The following is a 20,768-nucleotide window of genomic DNA, read 5'->3' as shown; positions in this document are numbered from 1 at the left end:
CCAACTGCATTAAATAGTCCAGTAGAGAATGTATGTCCATTTTCAATCATGTCTTTCTTGTTTTATAGGTTCCTATGCAGGAGCGGTTATTGCAATGCCTTTAGCTGGGATTCTAGTGCAATATACTGGATGGTCTTCTGTGTTTTATGTGTATGGTATGGTAGTTTTTGTTTACCTCCCACCATTACTACATGAATCTAGTCTGTACTGTTAACGGCTTCATTATTTTCATCCTCTGTTAATAACGGAAGACTAAAGTTTGAGTCTAAACATACAACCTAGAGAAATAGGTGTTGAAGGAAGGGAAAATGTGCATCAATCGTATAATTAGAATAAGGAGCAATGGGGTCTTAAACAGGAGAAATTTCAGCTGATGAAAGCGAGAATTACTTTTATGATTCTGGTACAAACGAAATAGGAAATGTTGTAGAATCACCAATTCACAATGCCTCATTCTCCTCTCATTTACATCCGTGTAAATCAAGAGTAGCTGAACTGAGATTGAGTGGCAGATCCTCGGATGGCATAAATTAATTAAGCTACACTGATTTACACCAGTGGAGTATCTGGCCAATGGAGTTAATTATTCAGTGTAAAACTTGTATGAAGTAGAGAAAGATCCCATAAAGAGTGATAATAGAGCTGAACTATTGAGAAAGATTTTGAGGAAGTTTGAAAACTGCCCTGCAGTAGTGCAGAGAACTGGATTAGATGTCTCAAAGTGGCTATAATTCTTAGTGCTGTATTAGAAATTTATAAATCAGAAGAAAGGCCAAAGTATAATGGTAAAATTTTGTATTATATGCATAAACATACACTCTGTGTAACCCCACTGAAAACTTGGGGTGTAAGGTATGGGTTGAATTAAGTCCTAAGGATTTATTTCTTTAATCTAAAATGACTTTTAGCCAGAATGAATACCTCCTTATGGTATAATATAATTAACCAAACTAATCACAGGAAAAAATACAGAATACCCACACTGCTCTAATTAACACCATTTATTTCACATGCCTCCTAGTGTATCACACCAACAGAAACTAGAAAATTTCACATAAGAGCTGTTACTTAGACAAGACATTTTTAAAACCCATTTCAGCATTGGTACGAACAGAGAATACTCAAAATGACACAGAAATGTGGTGGAAACAGTGCCACAATCTTATATTTTTCAGGTAAAAAATGTTAGTGTAGTGAATTACTAACAGTGACATAGGATAAGTAGAAATGAAATTTCACTCTAGGTAGAATGAAACTCTCAAGCTGTTTCCATGCGCTGAAATATACCAGTGGCTATTCAGGATTCAGTGATTCTCCATTTATAGCGAAGTCATTCTGTAAATGAAATGACAGACTCTCTATGGGCCCAACTCGGCAAACAAATACTTCTCACTGATATTAAGTGTTTGTGGTATCTGGTCTTTGTGAGAACGACACTGTAAAGAAGGCAACCCCAAATGCCATTGAAATGAAATATGCCGGTGTTTTTCCTCGTTGGTTCCTTTAGTGCATTTGTATTTCCTTTCAAGGTCCTTCTTCCTTTTACATTTTCAACAGGGAGCTTTGGGATGGTCTGGTATATGTTTTGGCTTTTGGTGTCATATGAGAGTCCTGCAAAGCACCCAACAATCACAGATGAAGAGCGCAGATACATAGAGGAAAGCATTGGCGAGAGTGCCAACCTCTTAGGTGCAATGGAAGTAAGAACTTATATATATTTCAATCCTTACATACAGTGGCATCAGATTATAGCATGGTTTTTGGGTGGAGAGGAAAGGTGTAAAAGAAACTTAATTGAGTTAACTCCACTCAAGATAGACGTACTTATTCTAAACAATTCAACTCTCCAGAAAAACAAATTCCATCAGAAATGTCTGTATGGCTCGTGCTATTACATAAAGCATACAAGGTCTAACTCTTCTCTCCTTTTAATGGGACTACACATGGAGTAAAGGACTGCTCTATATAAGGGTGACAGTAGAGCAAAGCTCAAAGCTCTTGATCATCAGAAAAGGGGCCTATGCCAAATGAAAAGGGTTTGAGCTAACCTTTTCACATAGTTGGCAAATCTCATGAAGCTTCTATTCCTTTAGCTACCATTCCCCAATTACCCCCCCTTTGCAGCTTCCTTCACTTCTTTGCTAGCTTCCCAAAGCATCTTTCTGCATTATCCCCCTCCCTGCCTCAATCCAATCCTTGCTATGTACAGATATCAGGTACATAGCCTAATTTATGTCCAATGGGTTTGTTTTTGCACAGTAATACAACGAATACCATGCTATGGAATCACTGATGTTCAGTTAATCTACATCTGTTGCATTTTTCAGTTCATTTTTTTAAAATCAGTGTTTAAAAGTGGCCTATGCTAGGAGTGATTTTGAGGATATTCCTTTAGGATCCATGCTGTCTCCCTCACAGGCGCAGAATAGCTGCCATAGAGGGGACCTTGAAGGTGCTAATCCTCTTTGGAGCAGCATTAACTCCTAATCAGACATGGTCTCTGTGGAGTTTTCCTGATATTTCAGGGAAAGCAGGAGCATGCTGTGGAGTGGATGTTTCTCCTCACACTCCACTCCAGATCTAATGCCTCACCACATGTGGAAACTCTGGGGGTTGTTGGGCTCTTAATGATGTTTCTAGGTCTAGGGCAGATGACAGTGTTTCTGTTTCCTTCCCATTCTATCCCTTCCCAACCATTTTACTATTAAAATGAGGAACAGCTGAAGTAGAGGCGAAATTAGGATACACAGTGAAATGCTGAGAAGTAGAATCAGATAGGGTTGCATCACCATCTGGTCTGGTCTAAGTTCAATTTGTCTGAAAGCTTATGTATTGAACTGAGAGAAGCTCTCACAATTCTGTGCCTCCAACTATTGTTTTTTAAATCACAGTATATAGCTTAACTGCAGAGATGTAGGGGGATAATAGTTCTCACCTTGCCACAGCTTTGAGAAACAATTGTAACTTCATTACCTAAGGTTGATTTCAAGAAGAAAGACTCTAGTGGAATCATGAGGACCTTTCCAGTTATAATAAACACCCTTTCAATGAACAGCCTTTTGGGCCCTGTGTAATTTGAGATTGTCCTATACAGGTTTACATCTCAGAGAACCCTGTGAAGTCTGGTATGAAATGGAGACATTTCTAACAGCCATTAAGTAAACCTGCCATGCAAAATGAGCACTTTCCCATTCCTTTAATTTCTAAAAAAGTTTAAAGAAATAGCTTTACAAATGCTAACTAAGGAAAATCAGACTTTGCTATTTGTTTCTTAGCTTTCTAGCCTCCTCTATTACCCTTCCTACCTTCCTTTATCACTGATTCCCAGAGATCTCTCTTAATAGTGTTTTCTAATTGGGTCAGACCATTTGCTGTGATTGAGCACAGGCTTAGGCCACTTTTCCCATGATCAAGACCTTTGAGCTTTGATCCACTGTTGACAGCTGTAGTATCCAGTTGGAAATTCAGTGCTACTTGTGCTTCTCAATGACATAGGTGCTTTTGAAAATCTCATGCTTGACGAGAGAAATTTACACCAGATTGAAATTCTAAACACAATATCTAAGGCTTGGGCAAATATTATTTAAAGAGAAGTCAGTATATTCTGCTCAGGTTTGAGCTGGAGATTTCCTGTTTCATTTATTTGTACTTTCATTATTCAAAACTGGATTCAAAATTATATTTGGAAGTGATTAGTCTGTATTAATGGCTTAATTTCTTTTGATATGTGCAGTATGACATTCTTCCCAGGGCATTCACCAGGTCCTCCTCACAATTAAGGATCGTAAGTGGAACTTAATAGGTGCACAGGTCATTGCACATACTCTGTGTATTAGAGTGAATTTCACCACTTCCCTTTGGAACCATGCCAGTTTTCAAGACATAATAGACCTAATCCTACCCTCAGCTGCACCCAGGAAACCTCTTTGAAGTAATTTCCATATACTACTATACAGCCAGATTCAGCAGTTGGATCCACACAGACAGGAAGAAACCTGGGCCAATGTGGAGCTCCAGTCAAGTTACTCGGGCCTGGATCAACAAAAGGACTTAAATGTTGTGATAGTGAGCATCACAATGCCTAGAAAAATCACAGGAACAACCGTGTGATCCACAAAGCCTGAGCTGTGTGTCTAGCCTCCTTATACAATGCATGCAGAGAGACAGTCACTTAAGCATATGATCCACAAAAGCCAACATACTAGGTAGGGAGCCACCTAGATTAACCAATGGGAGATGCTGAGGGGAGGGGTGTGTCCTAAACCCTGCCAAGAATTAGATGTCTACTGCATCTGCATACAATACACAATGAGGAGCCCCTCTCCTGGAGTCAGGTGACTTAGGTGCCTAAGTTGTTTCTTGTAAGAATGAGTTAGGTGCCTACTCATTCCACATACTATGGCAGGAGGAGGAGGTTGGTTTGGTGCACTCCCCTGGGACATAGGAAACCAAGGTTCAATTTCCCCCTCTGCCTGAGGGGAGGACCAGGATTTGAACAAGGAGCTCACACACACTCAGAGGCACACATTAATCATAGAGCTATGGGACAGTCTAATGGGGAACCCTCAAACTCTCCTGTTGAAGGTGCTCCACTGAGTTTAACTAATTAAAGAGCCATTGGAGCAGGTGTGTGCCCTAATCATCATGCTATAGAGTCATTCTGTCTCTCTGGCCCAGTGACTATTTAAGTCTTTATCCAATGTGGAATTGCTGTAACAGGCAAAGCTCTGTAGTTCAGAGGGTTAGAAGTGTGGTCTTGAAAGGTAGGAGTGGAAGGTTCAAATCTTGCTGGGGGCCTGGGTAGTAATCTCTGCAGAAATTGAAAGAGCCCCATATCAGAATTCCCCCTAACCTGGTGGTTAGAACACTCTCCTGAGAAGTGTGTAGAGATCCCTCTTTAAATTGTTTTCTGTTCCTCAGACAATGGTGGAGGCAGAATAGAATTTAAGTCTCTAACATCCCTAGCTGAGTGCGCTAACCACTGAGCTAAATGTCATAAGGTGGGAACCACCTGCCAGATTTTCAATGGGACCCAATCTGGTAGGTAGTCACTGAGCATGCCTGCCAGATTGGGCCCTAAGAGTGAGACGGGCTCCTCTGCCTATCTTCTCCTGGGTCCTGGATCATTTGGGGACTTAGGTAGGAGATAGGTGTTTGAAAGCCTAGAGTGAGGTGGCAGTGCATATACCCAGAGGCAGAAACTTAGGTGCTGAGGGAACTTTTACCCTGAACACTTAGGTGCTGAGTGAGTTTAGGTACCTACAGAGATTGGTAGCAGTGAAGCAGGAGTTTGGTGGATCACAGCGTTGCCTAATATTGGGACTTAGGTGCCTAAGTCTGGAGTTTAGGTGTCTAAATACCTTTGTGGATCTGGGCGTGGGATGCTGTAGGGTTGCAGTGTTGAAATCTGTAAACTTTCAGCAACTCTAAATTCTCTCCCCTCTCCCTCCTCCATCAGCCTATATTGGTCAAAATGTATTATTTTAAAAAACTAGAACAAAGTGGTGCTTCAGCTGTGACGTTGTTTAAAGAAATTTCCAGAATGTCATAATGAAACTATACAGGCAATTTAAATAGGGTTCAAAATACAGAGCTAGATTCTCAGCTGGTGACTTCACTGGAGCTATGCTCATTTACACCAGCTGAGCATATGTCCCAAACTTTACAATGGAAAAGCCAACTGCCCTTAATGATAGCATAACTACCTGACATTGCTATATTACTTATGACTGGTTCTAATCATACTTGTGGAGATTGAATGAGATTTTTGCATAGTATTTGTACAAGAAGAATGGAAATGAATGACAGTATTGAGTAAATTTGAGTTGCTTCACTGAATACTATTGTAGACATCTGTCCATTTGCTCAGATTTCTATGCTAAGTCTTTGATCCTCCACATACTTATGCATATATTTTACTTTATGAACATTAAAGCCAATGGAACTACTCGTGTAAAGTTAAGCACCTGTTCCCTTGAACAGTGGCTAAAATAGCATGCATGCTAAGGGAAGCTTAATATTTGTTAACCAAGAAAATATTAACTGGGCTTTTCTTTCCACATTTCAGAAATACAAGACTCCATGGAAAAAATTTTTTACTTCTATGCCTGTCTATGCAATAATTGTTGCAAACTTCTGTAGAAGCTGGACTTTTTATTTGCTGCTTATTAGTCAGCCTGCTTACTTTGAAGAGGTGTTTGGGTTTGAAATAAGCAAGGTATTTAATCATAATGTAACAGCATATATTTTGAGTAGCAATAACTGAAGAATCATGTTTGTAGATATTTACTTGGAGAGGGAAAATTGTAATGCACATATTTCCCCGTGTTTTATAATTCTTGACGCTCCTCTCCAGTGCAGAAAGTCACCATTCCTTTTATGTACCAGCATATGTGAGTGAAAGGACAAAACTGAAAAGGGATTGTATCCTTTTGATTAGGCTAAAATTTACGCATAGTGCACTCACTAAATTTTTTTAAGAGGAAATAGTTTATAGTGATCTGTCTGGAGCCATCTTGGAACAGGACTTTGCACTGGTGTTTGGGGGTGGAGCATACAAAGTGCCTCTCCCATGTAGACTGCACAAAGGCCCATCACAACTGCAGTCTGTCAGTGCACCCCCTGGAGAGCATGGTGCCCCCAAGACTGTGGGGAAAGTTGGGGGGGAAAGTAGGACCATCCCCTTCCACCTCCCTGCCCTGGTCTGGAGAGTACACTGGTAATAATGGGGACAGCAAGCTGCATCATCCAAAAAAAAAAAACAACAGTGCAGCTTGCACAGTCCCCTATGCATTGGGGCATTCAGCCAGGAATTGCACCTCCCATTCTCCCTGAGGTTGATGGAGTTATGTATCACCCCTTGCATGGGTCAGTGGCACAATCTGACCAATAAGGACTGATCCAAAGCAGTCTTTCCATGGAATTCAGTGAGCAGATCAGGCCCTTGATTTGCACATTAGATAGATGGAATAATAATTTATCACCTGTGTGTCTTAGGTCCTATGCTGCAAACAGGGCCGGCTCTGGCTTTTTTGCCGCCCCAGGCAAAAAAGCCTCCTGCAGCCCCCTGGCGGGGATCGCGGTAGGGGAGGGCGCCGAGCGCTGCCGCAGCCCCGCTCTCCCCGACCGGCCGGAGTGCCGGGAGGAGGGCGACGAGCCTGGCCGGGGCCCCGCTCTCCCCGACTGGCCGGAGCACCGGGGGGAGGGCCTCGAGCCCGGCCGCGGCCCCGCTCTCCCCGGGTGACGCCACCCCCCTCCAGGTGCTGCCCCAAGCACATGATTGGAGGGCTGGTGCCTGGAGCCGGCCCTGGCTGCAAAGAGTGAACAGAAATTTTTCCTAGGTCAAGTGGTAGGGACCTGAGGTTTTGGTGCAGGAAGATCTAAATTCTATCCATGTTGTTACTATGAAGGTCCAACTGTCTATGGTGTGCAGCATATTGACAACCAGAAAACTCTAGGTAGCCACAGAATTGTTAGAGTATTATAAGATACAATCACAATTATGTTATGGCATTCAGAAGTCAGAGATGGGCATGAGCTGCAAAATTAATATCTGGATTCTGCACCACTCACTCTCATAGAATATCAGGGTTGGAATAGAATGGGCATGAACTGCAAAATTAATATCTGGATTCTGCACCATTCACTCTCATAGAATATCAGGAGGTCATCTAGTCCAACCCCCTGCTCAAAGCAGGACCAATCCCCAACTAAATCATCCCAGCCAGGGCTTTGTCAAGCCTGACCTTAAAAACCTCTCTCAAAGTTCAGATTGAGTTTTGGGTTTAGCCATCACACAGAGAAAGGGACCAAGGGTGAAATTCAGGTCCAGATCCAAGATTGGATTCTGATCACCTCTCTTCCCACCTCCCAAAACTGGTTTTGATTCCACTCCTTCCTTAATATACATTCTACAATATTGCAGCGTCAAAGAAAAGTGTGAATGGTCTATGGGAATTTAGCACTGCTTCTAACTTTTTCACAGAGGAGGCAATATTAGAAGTTCTAGTTAAAATCCATTGTGCCCTTTCCATTCACTGATGAACAAGCAACATGGCTGCTTATCATGTTTTACTTGTTCTAGTACAGCAGATAAATTAATCTGGAAATTTAAATGTTAGTCTTCATGTGAAGCTATGTACTATTCAATATTCTGGGTTAAGAAAATTAGTCTAGCTGGGGGTATTCTAAGAACTTTTTTTTTAGTTTATGTTTCTAAAGAAACCTCTTCTATTGGGCATATGATTAGAATGGTCATTTCATATAGAGTTAATCTTAACATTTCATCCCCAAAAATTATTTTAAGAGCTAGATATTCAAACAATGGTCCGCCTATTGTAAACTTAGAAAAATATTTTTGGCATGAGGACCAATATTTTAGCTCCCTCAAATGGAGTTTGTTTACAGACAGTGGTTGCAACTGAAAAGCCAACATTTACCTACAGTATCGTATAGTGGTACCTGAAATATTGCAGCGACTTCCTATTCTAAATATCTGACTAAATTGGAGTAACACCTGCTTTCATCAGGGCTGAATCTGGCCATCTAATTAGACTTCTATCTTGTAAACTACAGCAAAATACAAAATACAGAATTTCACACTTAAGATAGAAAAACTTCGATCATAGTGCATTTTGTAAAAGGTACTACAGAAATGCTGTTCCCCAACATAACCTCATTTTTAATATTATCCTTGGCATACATAAAACTGCTCTACAGCCAAAATGCTTCTGAAATAAATGTAGTCAAACTTTACTAATTCTGGGTCACTGAGAACGAAAATGATGCTTAAAATTGTTGATTGGCTCTAGTTTTCAAGATATGCTATTGGGTCAATATATATGACCCTTGACTTGGGAATGGCGGAGGATAAGTGAGTTATAAAGGGAAGGGATCTCAATTTAAACCAGAAATGACTAATATACATCTTTGACTGAATCTATGAATAAATCTATGACTGGGTTTGGACAGTACTTGCTTTTTAGGCAAAACAATGAATGATGCCATCTGAAGCTGGTATTGCATCATACATGATATGAATTGCATCATGTTATTCCTAGAAGTCATGGATGATGCAATCATAATGAAGCTTACATCACTCTGCTGAACAAATTGCCCTATATCAGCTCTAGAAATCATACAGTGTCGTGCTCTCTTATTTGTCAGTGTTTGATTTTGCAAAGGGACACATTTCTGTTTAGCCAAAGTGAGCAGAGATGCCTCGAACTTGTGTGAACAGTGCAGATAACTTCTGCTATGTTTGTGGTGAAGTGACTTTTGCATCACAAAAGCGCAGTATAACCACTATGGTTAAGAAAGCCTCTCATCTTTATTTTGGCTGCAAAATTGGAGATCAGGACAAGAGGTGGGCCCCACACATATGCTGCAACACTTGTGCAACAAATCTTCGCCAGTGGTTGAACAGGAAAAGGAAATCTATGCCTTTTGCAGTGCCAATGATTTGGAGAGAGCCAACAAATCATACCAGCAATTGTTACTTCTGCATGGTGCTTCCAGTTGGGAAAGGTGTGTCAAAGAAGAAAAAGTGGACTGTGCATTATCCAAACATTCCATCAGCTATACGCCCAGTACCCCACGGAGAAGGACTGCCGGTTCCTGATGCACCAGAATCATTCTCACTTCAGTCAGACGAGGAAGAGGATGAAACTTCTGGTCCTGAACCATCAATGTCACAGGACCCACATTTTCTCCCATCCTCCTCCTCTGAACCACACTTCATAACACAAGGTGAACTGAATGACCTTGTCAGGGATTTGGAACTACCCAAGAGTAAGGCAAAGCTGTTGGGTTCCAGACTACAGCAGTGGAATCTCCTGGCAGATGATGTTAGCGTTTCCATGTTCCGTCACCGTAAAAGGATCTTGTCCCATTCTTCTTCATGGAAGGTGATCTTGTAGCCTGCAACAACATGGATGGTGTGATGGCAGCCCTCAACACCGTTCACGATCCAGATGGTTCATCGAAGACGAGTCTTAAAGCTGTTTTACTGCATAATGGCAATGTTTTGCCATCAATTCCAGTTGGTCATGCAGCCCATATGAAGGAAACCTATGACAATATGAAACAACTTTTGAGGTGCATAAACTATGACCAACATCAGTGGCAGCTTTGTGGCGATTTGAAGGTTGTTGCTCTCTTGCTTGGTCTGCAGACTGTATGCACAAAGTACTGCTGTTTTCTCTATGAATGGGATAGTCGTGCAAGAGATTCCCACTACATCAAGAAAGATTGGCCACTCCAACAGTCATTGGAGCCTGGGAGGAAAAGTGTTCAGCATCCACCACTTGTTGAATCAAGGAAGATTTTGTTACTACCCTTACACATCAAGCTGGGTCTGATGAAGAACTTTGTCAAGGCCATTGACAAAACACAAGCAGCTTTCAAGTACCTCCATGGAAAATTTCCAAGGTTAAGTGAAGCTAAGATAAAGGAAGGTGTCTTTGTTGGTCCTCAGATTTGTGAACTGCTTCGAGATGATGCATTTGACCATGCACTGCGTGGCAAGGAAAAGATGGCATGGAAAGCCTTCCAGTTAGTGGCAATAAATTTTCCCGGAAACAACAAGACAGACAACTAGAGGTTGTTGGTGGAAAACCTCCTCAAGGCATACAAAAGCCTTGGTTGCAACATGTCACTAAAGATACATTTTTTGCACTCTCATCTAGATTTTTTTCCACCGAACTGCGGAGCAGTGAGTGACAAGCACGGCGAGCGATTTCACCAGGACATTGCAACAATGGAGAAAGGCTATCAGGGCAAATGGAGCCCATCAATGCTTGCAGACTATTGCTGGACAGTGACAAGAGATGCTCCATTTAATGAATACAAGAGACAAGCCAAGAAGCGCCGAGTAGACACTGAATAGGACTAAACTATGTACATAATAGTTTTTTGCCTTTTGTTTCATAATCAATTTTATTTATATAACCCTTTTGCTGATTTTTAAAGTGTTACATAAACAGGACAGGTGAAATATTATCATGTAAAGCAACCATAAACACATGAAAAGACCTAGGTTTACAATTTATGATTAAAACTCTATCTACACAATATACATAGACATAAAATGTAAAAACTTAAATATCTTAGAAACAGTAGCCAATCAGTTGTTTTAATTGTCATATTTGAATTCAGCACATCAAAATACATAATAAATAGCACATTTTATCTCTGAAGCAGATGACTTCTCAAAAATTGTAGACAAGTGTAATTTATTATGTATTTTCAGTGAAGGATTTTCTGTGAAGGTTAGTGTGTGTATGAGCTAATCGTCAGAAAAATACCACTGGCCTTAACAGGAGTTTGAAAGTTCAAGGAATGTAGATCCAGGATCTCTGTGCTTCCTGATGTTTTTTAGTTCTGAAAACCCCTGACTTAATTTACCTATTGATCTGTATCCTGTAATGTTTAATACTTAGAGTTCTGTGCATGATTCCCAGTTTGTCTTGGCTATCCTTTAGAAAAGAAAATGGCAAGTTATAATCATGCACATTGTCACATTTCAGTCATTTAATAAAATAAATCAAGATGCCTGCTTTAAACACCTACCCTGAACTTGTAGAGAATCAATTAAGTAGTTGTTGATTGCCTGATGCTTCAGAAAATGATAAATCAATATTTTATTATGGTGCCAACACTTCCCATTTGTCATTATTTTAGGTGGGTATGTTATCTGCTGTTCCGCATTTAGTGATGACCATTATTGTGCCTATCGGGGGACAGATTGCAGATTTCCTAAGAAGCAGGCAAATTCTTTCAACCACTCTGGTGAGAAAGATAATGAATTGTGGAGGTAAGTCACTCTACCTTATTTAGAGGTTTCCCATATGCCTTGAATGTGATTTAGAATATAGCCCATAAATAAATCACATATGTTCATTTAGGAGCCATGGCTATATTAAGTATTACTTTCACTTTTTACTTGTATGATAAAGATGTGGCTATTAAACAAATGTGGTTACTAACTGAAGGTGACCTCCAAGCAGAGATATAATGCTTATGCCTTCTTATTTCACTCACTGGAGAAATTATTAGGAGGGACAAGGGGACAGTTAAATATTTAAAGGTGCAGATAGTGCCTAGTGAGATTTTCAAAATGTCTGAGGAAGTTAAGTACCCAAGTGTCATTGAAATCAAGGTGGGTTTGGTGACTAATCTGCTAAGGAACTTTTGAAATCCCATCAGGCCTATCCACATCTGTAGGCACCAAATACCTCTGAAAATCTGGCACAAGATGCCCAGTAGAGTTTCTTTCTCAGGTTCCTTTGCCACTCCTTGATCCTCCCTCTTTTTTCTTCATGCCCTCTGGGGGACACAGAATTTTACTGAAGGAATGGTGGTTGACACCCTGGGATGAAGGTTTCATACATGTCTTTCCCCTACAAATGCTTGTTTTATTTCCTCCTGTCTGCCTAGTTTCTCCTCACTGAAATTCAACCCCTTCTGATGTAGACATGTGGTAGCCATTACAAAAAGATTACAAAGCAGTGGCTTTAATAGGGAGACATTAGAAAAATTCACACAATATGTGAAATGGGAAATAGGCAGAATTCTAGTCTAAGACTTCTTACAGCTATTTGACGTTACTCACAGTAGATTAAGGTATAGGGCTTCCCAACAATTCAGTGTGCACCAAACAACATTATTCAAATAGCTGAATACATACAAATAAATACACTATCACATTATTGACCTCCACAATTGCAGATAGAGTCTAAGTGAATAATTAAGTAGGGGGGAAAATTGGCTCAGTGTGTGTAATTTTTAGCCATCTACTGTATACTTCTGCATTCCCTTGAAAAGTTTTTATATGCTCTTTGCATTACTCATAGGCCTGGTCCACACTAACCCCCCACTTCGAACTAAGATACACAACTTCAGCTACGTGAATAACGTAGCTGAAGTCGAAGTACCTTAGTTCAAACTTACTGCAGGTCCAGACGCGGCAGGCAGGCTCCCTCATCGACTCCGCGTACTCCTCTCGCGGAGCAGGAGTACCGGCGTCGACGGCGAGCACTTCCGGGATTGATCCCAGAAGATCAATTGCTTACCAGCAGACCCGGAGGTAAGTATAGACGTACCCATAGTCTCAATTTCTAGTGACTGGACATATGAGAAGAGAACATAACTCTTACAGTGAGGCTCCTTCAGTTCGAGGGTGAAATTCACGCATAGGACCTATGCAGCACGTCAACCTTTAATACAGTTAGCCAAATTTCAGCTGCATAATAGAGGTGCTGCATTTGGATCACTGTGAAAAGAGACATACAAAAGCTTGTATGGAAATACTGAACAAAGAGGTTATTTGACATTGCAAAAGTGTGTGCTTTCTTGGGGGAAAAAGAAATTTCTAATTCTAATTAAGAGGCAATTCTAAAATAATGAAATATAAAAAAAATGTTTTTTCACTCATTATTCTAAATGAGTACCAGGTCTGGTACCTTACTGCTTGCAGTTTTTAATAGGCAGTTAAAGCTGATGTGTATTTCCTTATATTATTTCCCGAGGTTTTGGTATGGAAGCAACTCTTCTTCTGGTGGTGGGGTATTCTCATAGTAAAGGAATGGCTATTTCATTCTTAGTACTCGCTGTGGGCTTCAGTGGATTCGCCATATCCGGTAAGATACCATTTCTGCTAATAGGGGGAAGTTATTTCATCTCAAGAAAAAGATAACGTGAGGTCCTCACTCAGTTTTCACTCAGTGACATTAAAATTGAGTAAGAACCTCAGGATTCAGCCTGGTGTTATTTATTATCATTTTCAGAGAAAAGAATAATGAATACGACATCTTGTATATTTATATTTGCTCAAGTATTTCCATTCTTCACCCCCATATAGCCTGCATGTAGATAAATGCAAATATATTACTGTAAATTCTGCTTTGGAATCTGCCTTCTAACAATCTAGCTTGAGTTTTAGATGTTGTTGTTTCTACTGTGTATTACAAAATAATAATTTTGGCTATTGTTTTCTTGATGTAGTGCATATTCAGAAGCTGCTTTCTCTGTTTTAAGGTTCTGCACAACTCCATTCCTGCCTACATCTCAGCACTCATACTTCCCTTCTCGTGCACTTGGCATTACCGGGGTCATCTGCCTTTGCCTCATTTTCCCACTGTCATCTTTGCAACCTCTCCCATGCAGGCACAAATGGAGTGAGGCACCGTGACACTCAGCATTACAATGCGTAACTTTTAGGTGCTTAGAAAATCACTGCAATTCACAAAGCTTGAGTTTGACACCTAAGTTCCTATACAATGAATGGGGAGACATAGGCACCTTAGACTGCAATTCACAAAAGCCAGCATGCTAGGCAGGCAGTTGCCTAAACTACCCAATGGGAGACGATGATGACAGGGGTGTGTGCTAAGTCCTGCCCCTGTTTTGGAGATAGGAACCTATCTCTTCTAGCAATTCTCAGCTGTGAACCTTCTCTTGCAGTTAGGCACTTACAGTGTTTTAGTAAGAGGCTGGCGTGGGATGGGGAGAGGAGCAGCAGCTCCCTCATAACTTTGAACCCAATGGCTAAAGTATTCACCTGGAATGGGGGAGACCCCTGGTTTAAGTCTCCCATCCACTTGAGCAGGAAAAGGGATTTAAATGGGGCTCTCTCGTGTGAGTGCTCTAAGCATTGGGCTATGGGATATTTTGGTGTGGGGCTCCCTCAGTCTCTGCTGTTGAACCCTCAATATGTAATTAAAGAGTCACTGGAGCACAGGAACTGGATCTCTCATCTCCCAGCTGAATGCTCTAACCACCAGGCTATAGAGTCATTTTCACATTTGTGCTCTCGCTTTTTCTGCGCCAAGAGAGAGAGAGAGAGAGAGCATTCTGTAGCTTGTTATAGTGGCTAAAGCACTTATGTGGCAGACCCAGGATCCAGTCTCCCTATTCTAAGGTCTTTAATTATTTATCCATGGTGGAACAGGTTCAACAGGGGAGACTGAGGAGTTTCCACATCAGACTATCTCATAGCTCAGTGTTTAAAACACTCACTGGAGAGGAAGCAAATCCCTTCTTATCCATTGGAGGGATTTAGAGTGGTGGTCTTCCACCTCCCAGCTGAGTACCTTAGCCACTGGGTTAAAACTTATGAGGGGGTTCCCCTCCCCCATTGGCTGTTGTGTGTGAGTTTGCTTGAGGCCCAGTTCAGTAGGTGTCCTCTGAGCATGCCTATGGGGATTGGGCACCTCATGAGATTTAGGTGACTGAACTCCTATTTTCCCCTTGTTTGTGAATCACTCTAGGCTTAGGAGAGAGAGAGATGACTGGACACCTAGAGGGAGGCAGCAGTATGCATGCCCTGAAGCAGAAACATAGGGAACTAGGGAACTTTTACTGCAAAAATGTAGGTGCTGATTGAAGTTAGGGGCATAGGGGTTTTAACAAAAGTTTTGTGCATCACAGTGGTCCCAAAACTGGGACTTAGGCACCTAACTCCTTTTTGTGCACACAAGTCCTCATATATGGAACAGCCTCCATGGTCATTTATGTTAAACATTTACTGTCTCCTTATTCAAATCTCTCATTAAAATCCATTAATCCAGCAAGACCTATCAGCTCTAGTTCTTCTACTGAAACATAACTTAATTCCATCATTGTAAAACACCTCTAAACCTAGTAACAATACCTAACTAAAAGAACTTTGTGATGTATCCAGTGTTTACCACAAACTTTCAGTAAGAAATTGTGCCCTGAAAGGATGTATTATACTTTATTTTTTAACAGTTGTCCTCCCCACACCATCTATCTTTCCCCCCGATGCCTAGGAATCCTGGTGTTCAGATTCTGTTTTGATATGTTTTTGGTATTTATTTGGGGGAATTTTAGTGTCTTGTAACTTCCTAGAAACACTTTTCCCCCCTTAAGATTCTTTGAACAGTGGCAGCTTACATTTGAAAATAATTTGCTTGTTAGAGCTGCAGGAAATAAACACATTTTTTTAAATCGAACAAATATGAAATCTTTTTAAAATAGTCTTCTTTTATTTATCTTATCTTACCCTCCCACACAAAAACAGCCATTACCCTGATGCTTTGTGTGACCAAGAAGAGAAATGTGGAGAAAATGAAGAGGAAGTGACACAGGCTGTAACAGGAAGTGACACACAAAATCTGTAATTTACAACATGAAAGGGGTGTGAATTACACTGCAAGTCCCTCTCTGAGAACTTCCCCCAAAGCCTAATCATTTTGTGGGTTCAATTTCCCTCTTCAGAGTTTATTTTTTTAAAAACAGATTTTTTGGGAAAAAATACAGTTATAATTTTATAAGCTGTTTTCAGTTTAAACTTGAAACACGAATCTGTCTCATATATTCATGTCTCATATGTCTCAATATGTCGTACTTCACATTTTCCTGTAAAGCACCCCCAAAATGGCTCTATATAAATAGTCATGGACACATTTTATGGTGGGAATGCACATTTGTATTTGTGTTGCAGGATTCAATGTCAACCATTTAGACATAGCCCCAAGGTATGCCAGCATCTTAATGGGAATTTCTAATGGAGTTGGGACATTGTCTGGAATGGTTTGCCCTATAATTGTTGGAGCAATGACAAAGAACAAGGTAAGCTGTAATGTGGTTTTCAAAATAATTCTCATTAAATTCAAGATGAGCAGTTTAATTCCACTAGTATTAAAGACAAAACCCATTCCTAAACTTACTTTCCATATCCCTTAACTTCTGGCTTTATCCACTAGCCATCCAGTATTTTGACTTCCTGGAAATCTCTGAGCAACCTTCATCATATGCCACCTCAGTCAGAAGTCACCTGTACCTTGGCTTCCTCAGCTCTGTTGAATTTCCCAGACTGTTACTGTTTTTATTTGGATATTTATTACCCTCTCTTAAAGTAACCAGTTCCTTCATAAGGAAAACATCACCTTCCGGCACACAAACAAGTATTTAAATTGTTTAGATAAAATCAATAGCAAAATTGACCCATATTTCAAGTATGAATTTGTACATTTTTAAAAAACAATATTTAAAAAATATTCCCAGATCAAATAGTCCATGAAACTTTTCATAACTAAAAGTAAAGTACAAAAGGAGAACAAGGTCTAGTGACTGAAAGTACTCATGGAAGAGAGAAGAAGTGTAGTGTTGGGGAAAGCGGTAATAAAGCTGAATGTATTGGAAGCAGTGCATTTGTTTCATGATACTCTGAAATATAGTGATGTTTTCCTTTATTAACTGGTTAACATTTTTCATAGAGACTCCCTCTTACCCTCTTTGATGTCAATGGGTGTTTGCCCATAGTTTTCAATGGTTCCAGGATTGAGGCCTAGAACTGGAAACAACAGTCCAGATTCTTTGGTCTAGCTGAGCAGAGCTTGACACAGATTTTGCATTTCCCCAATACAGGGGCCAGTCCAGTCCATAGTGTACGTTAGGGTAGCTAGTGGCAGGACCTCACCAGCAACACTTTTTTCCCCTCGGATGCCAGCAGGCGGGATTCCTCAGGCAAAGGAATATTTCTCAGGGTACTAAATATGTTGGGTTTCCAGTTGTTTTGCACTGCACACAGCAGTATAAGAGAGTCAAAACAGACCTGAGTATTGGGTCAGATATTTTGGTTAGCTTGTCACGTTAATTTGTGCATATGAATTAATGATGGTGGAGGTGACTTTTCATTGATTTTTATAGAAGTTAGCCAATAAGTAAGAGAAATATCTTGCAGTTGTACAAATTGAGCTTTTAGACTAGGATTATCAAAGGAACCTGAGGGAGTTAGATGCCCAGGAGTCAGGCTCTTTTGAAAATTACATCCTCAGTGGCTTAATCAGCCCTTTCAGTTCAGAACAGCTATCAAGTCTGTGCTGCTATTTTGACTTAGCAATACTCTTCTTTACAGACACGTGAAGAGTGGCAGTATGTCTTCCTTATTGCTGCTTTAGTGCATTATGCAGGAGTTATATTCTATGGCATATTTGCTTCGGGAGAGAAACAACCTTGGGCTGACCCTGAACAGACAAGTGAAGAGAAATGTGGTTTCATTCATGAAGATGAACTTGATGAAGAGACAGGGGACATTACTCAGAATTACGTAAATTATGGTACCACTAAGTCTTATGGTGCTACGACCCAGGTCAATGGTGGTTGGCCAAATGGTTGGGAGAAGAAAGAAGAATTTGTACAAGAGGAAGTCCAAGACTCATTCAGCCATAAGGAAAGAGAAGATTATTCATAACAAATCTCAATATTGGATATATTTTGTAGTGTTTGTGATTAAATTCATTGTGATTGTTTGCACACAAAGAATGTGGTATAAACATGTAAACACATATCAAACAAGAAGGTCTAACTATTTTAAAAAAAGGTTACCATTAAAGTGCAATCTGTATGAATTGTGATATGTCATCACCTCCACTCGGGTGTATCCATTCTATAAACATTAGAGTTTTAAGGGTTTACTGGTCAAAACTATAGAGGCAACTAGATACTTTCAGTATACATGAGCTAAAGCTCATAATTAAGGATTAAAGCACAACTAACCAACTAAGTTGGCACATCTAATAGTCTGTTTAGAAAGCCAAAACTACTTGATCTTTAAAAAATGCACTTATATATTTGTTACACCGTACTGGAAGAGATCATAAACTGATTGTGTTAAGTATACATGTTTACTCAGTAAAATGTAGAGATTGTGTGTTTGGTCTAAGACAAGGACTTTCTTCAAGAAGAAAGGATTCAGTCCTAGACATCTATAAGGGTTTGATACAGTTCTCTTCAATGGGAATTGGATCATGCTCTACAAGAACTAAATAAGACATACTGTATGTTTATTGTGATTACATGCTGCAGGCTACTCTGTGATAAATGAAGGAATTTATTTGGGTGTTTTATATCAAATGTTTAGGCACAAATTCTTATTTGTATTCTTTACAGAATATAATGAAATTATAGTATGTGTCATGTTCTTCCTTACATTTACCAACCAGTATAAAAACAACATATAATGTTCAATCTGAATTTTCATGCAGACTGTAAAACAACTTTTGCAAGAAATACTTCAGTGGATTTTTAGTTATAGTAAATTACTTTGTACTGGTTGCAAATCACTTTAGAAGAAAAAGAGAGAGCCTACAAAAATATATGCCCCCCCATATAATCCAAAGTAAAAATTACCATGAGCAAGTAGCCCTACACAAAATGGACGTATTTGTTTTGCAGAATATTTTGAACTAAATGAAAGAAACAGAAAATAATTTAATCAACCTTCTTCTCTTGATAGTTTTCCTATTTTGTCATACTGTGGCACAGTTGTATAAAGAGATAAAAGTTTATTGAAGATAGTGTAATTATAGAAAATGTTGTTATTTTACAAATCCCTGAATTCAAAAATGTATTTGTCAAATAGAATTATAATGAATGCTGAATATGAGTAACAATCCTCACAATAAACCAAAGTGGCAAATAACTAGTGATGGATTTAGGAAGAGCATTACTTCTACTTTCATTATGCTTGTCTTCTCTTAGCATAACTCAAGAAGAATTGCAACATTAGTGTACCAAGCAATAAGTGCAATGCATTATAAAGTGCATAATCTTTTAGTCTATATAGTACCTTTATATTAAGCTTGTTGTAGACATTTGGGATTGTTGGGATTAAACCAAACCAAATTAAAGTTAGCAACACTTGACCGCTTCTTAATGCTCTAAAAATGACAATGGTGATCCATTTCCCAACTCAAATCAAATGATTATCATTGTATGTAACAATCCATTCTGGATTTTTTATCTGTTCATTGTATTGTGCTAGTGATTGGAGGCCCTGCTATTGCAATATACAACTTGAGGATTGTTTCTTCTTCTTCTTTTTTTAAATGCAAATCATACCTTGACCTTAAGGGAAAAAAATATTTTGCTCTGTGCCTCAAAGTGATGTAAAATGTGACCATAGCTTTTGCTGTGTTTAATGAAAAGATGTGGACTGTGTCACTTTTGTTGCTGCAAAAAGTGTTAATAAAATGCTCTATTTATCCTTTTATATAAAAAAAGGATATTGTAATCTTTTTTGTTTGTTTGGGATGCAGAGAGGTATAAATGACTTGAATCACGTTACTACAATTACTTATTCTGGGGTATGTCATGAGCACTGCTGTGCACCTATGCAGGGGAGTAAAAAGATATAAAGAGCCCTGCATGGGTTATTCACATTACCTATCTATACATAGATGTGTAGTAAGAGAAGCAGCCACTACCAGGTTGTTATTCCCCCTTCCTCACTCTGGTAAGTGAGGAGTGTGGGGCAGGGATGGGGAGCAGGTGGAGCAACATGCCAGCCAGGGCTGCAGAGCTGACACACAGAAGGAAGTACTCTGGGTCAGTAAAAAGACTGGTGCACTTTACTACCCCCCTGGAATGAATGAGAAGCGGGGCTCAGATTGTGACTCATGGAGCTGAAACTGTTTCCTGCCCTGTTTCTACTACTCTACCCTTTACTTAGGCTAGTACAGTATGTAGGGTTACAACCCATCCCTCTATAGCAGTGGGTCTCAACCAGGGATACACATACCCGTGGGGGTACACAACTCATCTAGATAGTTGCCTAGTTTTACAGCAGGCTACATAAAAAGCACTAGTGAAATCAGTACAAACTAAAATTTCATATAGACAATGACTTGTTTATACTGATTTATATACTGTACAATGAAATGTAAGTACAATATTTATATTCCAATTGATTTATTTTATAATTATATGTTAAAAAAGAGAAAGGAAGCAATTTTTCAGTAATAGTA

At 39.7% G+C, this 20,768-nt stretch overlaps 1 protein-coding gene across 1 annotated transcript in view; it reads left to right on the top strand.

Moving 5' to 3' along the window:
- The window catches only part of SLC17A6 (solute carrier family 17 member 6), a 52,885-nt gene extending 32,850 nt beyond the window's left edge, over nt 1-20,035 (top strand). The window contains exons 6-12 of the mRNA XM_054028670.1: nt 69-155; nt 1,558-1,700; nt 6,068-6,217; nt 11,680-11,812; nt 13,527-13,637; nt 16,463-16,590; nt 17,879-20,035. Of these exons, the coding sequence (XP_053884645.1) occupies nt 69-155; nt 1,558-1,700; nt 6,068-6,217; nt 11,680-11,812; nt 13,527-13,637; nt 16,463-16,590; nt 17,879-18,214 (1,088 nt within the window). The 3' untranslated portion in view covers nt 18,215-20,035. The remainder of the gene's footprint in view (nt 1-68; nt 156-1,557; nt 1,701-6,067; nt 6,218-11,679; nt 11,813-13,526; nt 13,638-16,462; nt 16,591-17,878) is intronic.
- The last annotated feature ends 733 nt before the right edge of the window (nt 20,036-20,768 follow it).

The sequence above is a fragment of the Malaclemys terrapin genome, chromosome 4 (genome assembly GCF_027887155.1).
Source record: "Malaclemys terrapin pileata isolate rMalTer1 chromosome 4, rMalTer1.hap1, whole genome shotgun sequence".
Lineage (NCBI taxonomy): Eukaryota > Metazoa > Chordata > Testudines > Emydidae > Malaclemys > Malaclemys terrapin.
This window is presented reverse-complemented; position numbering and strand designations above follow the sequence as displayed.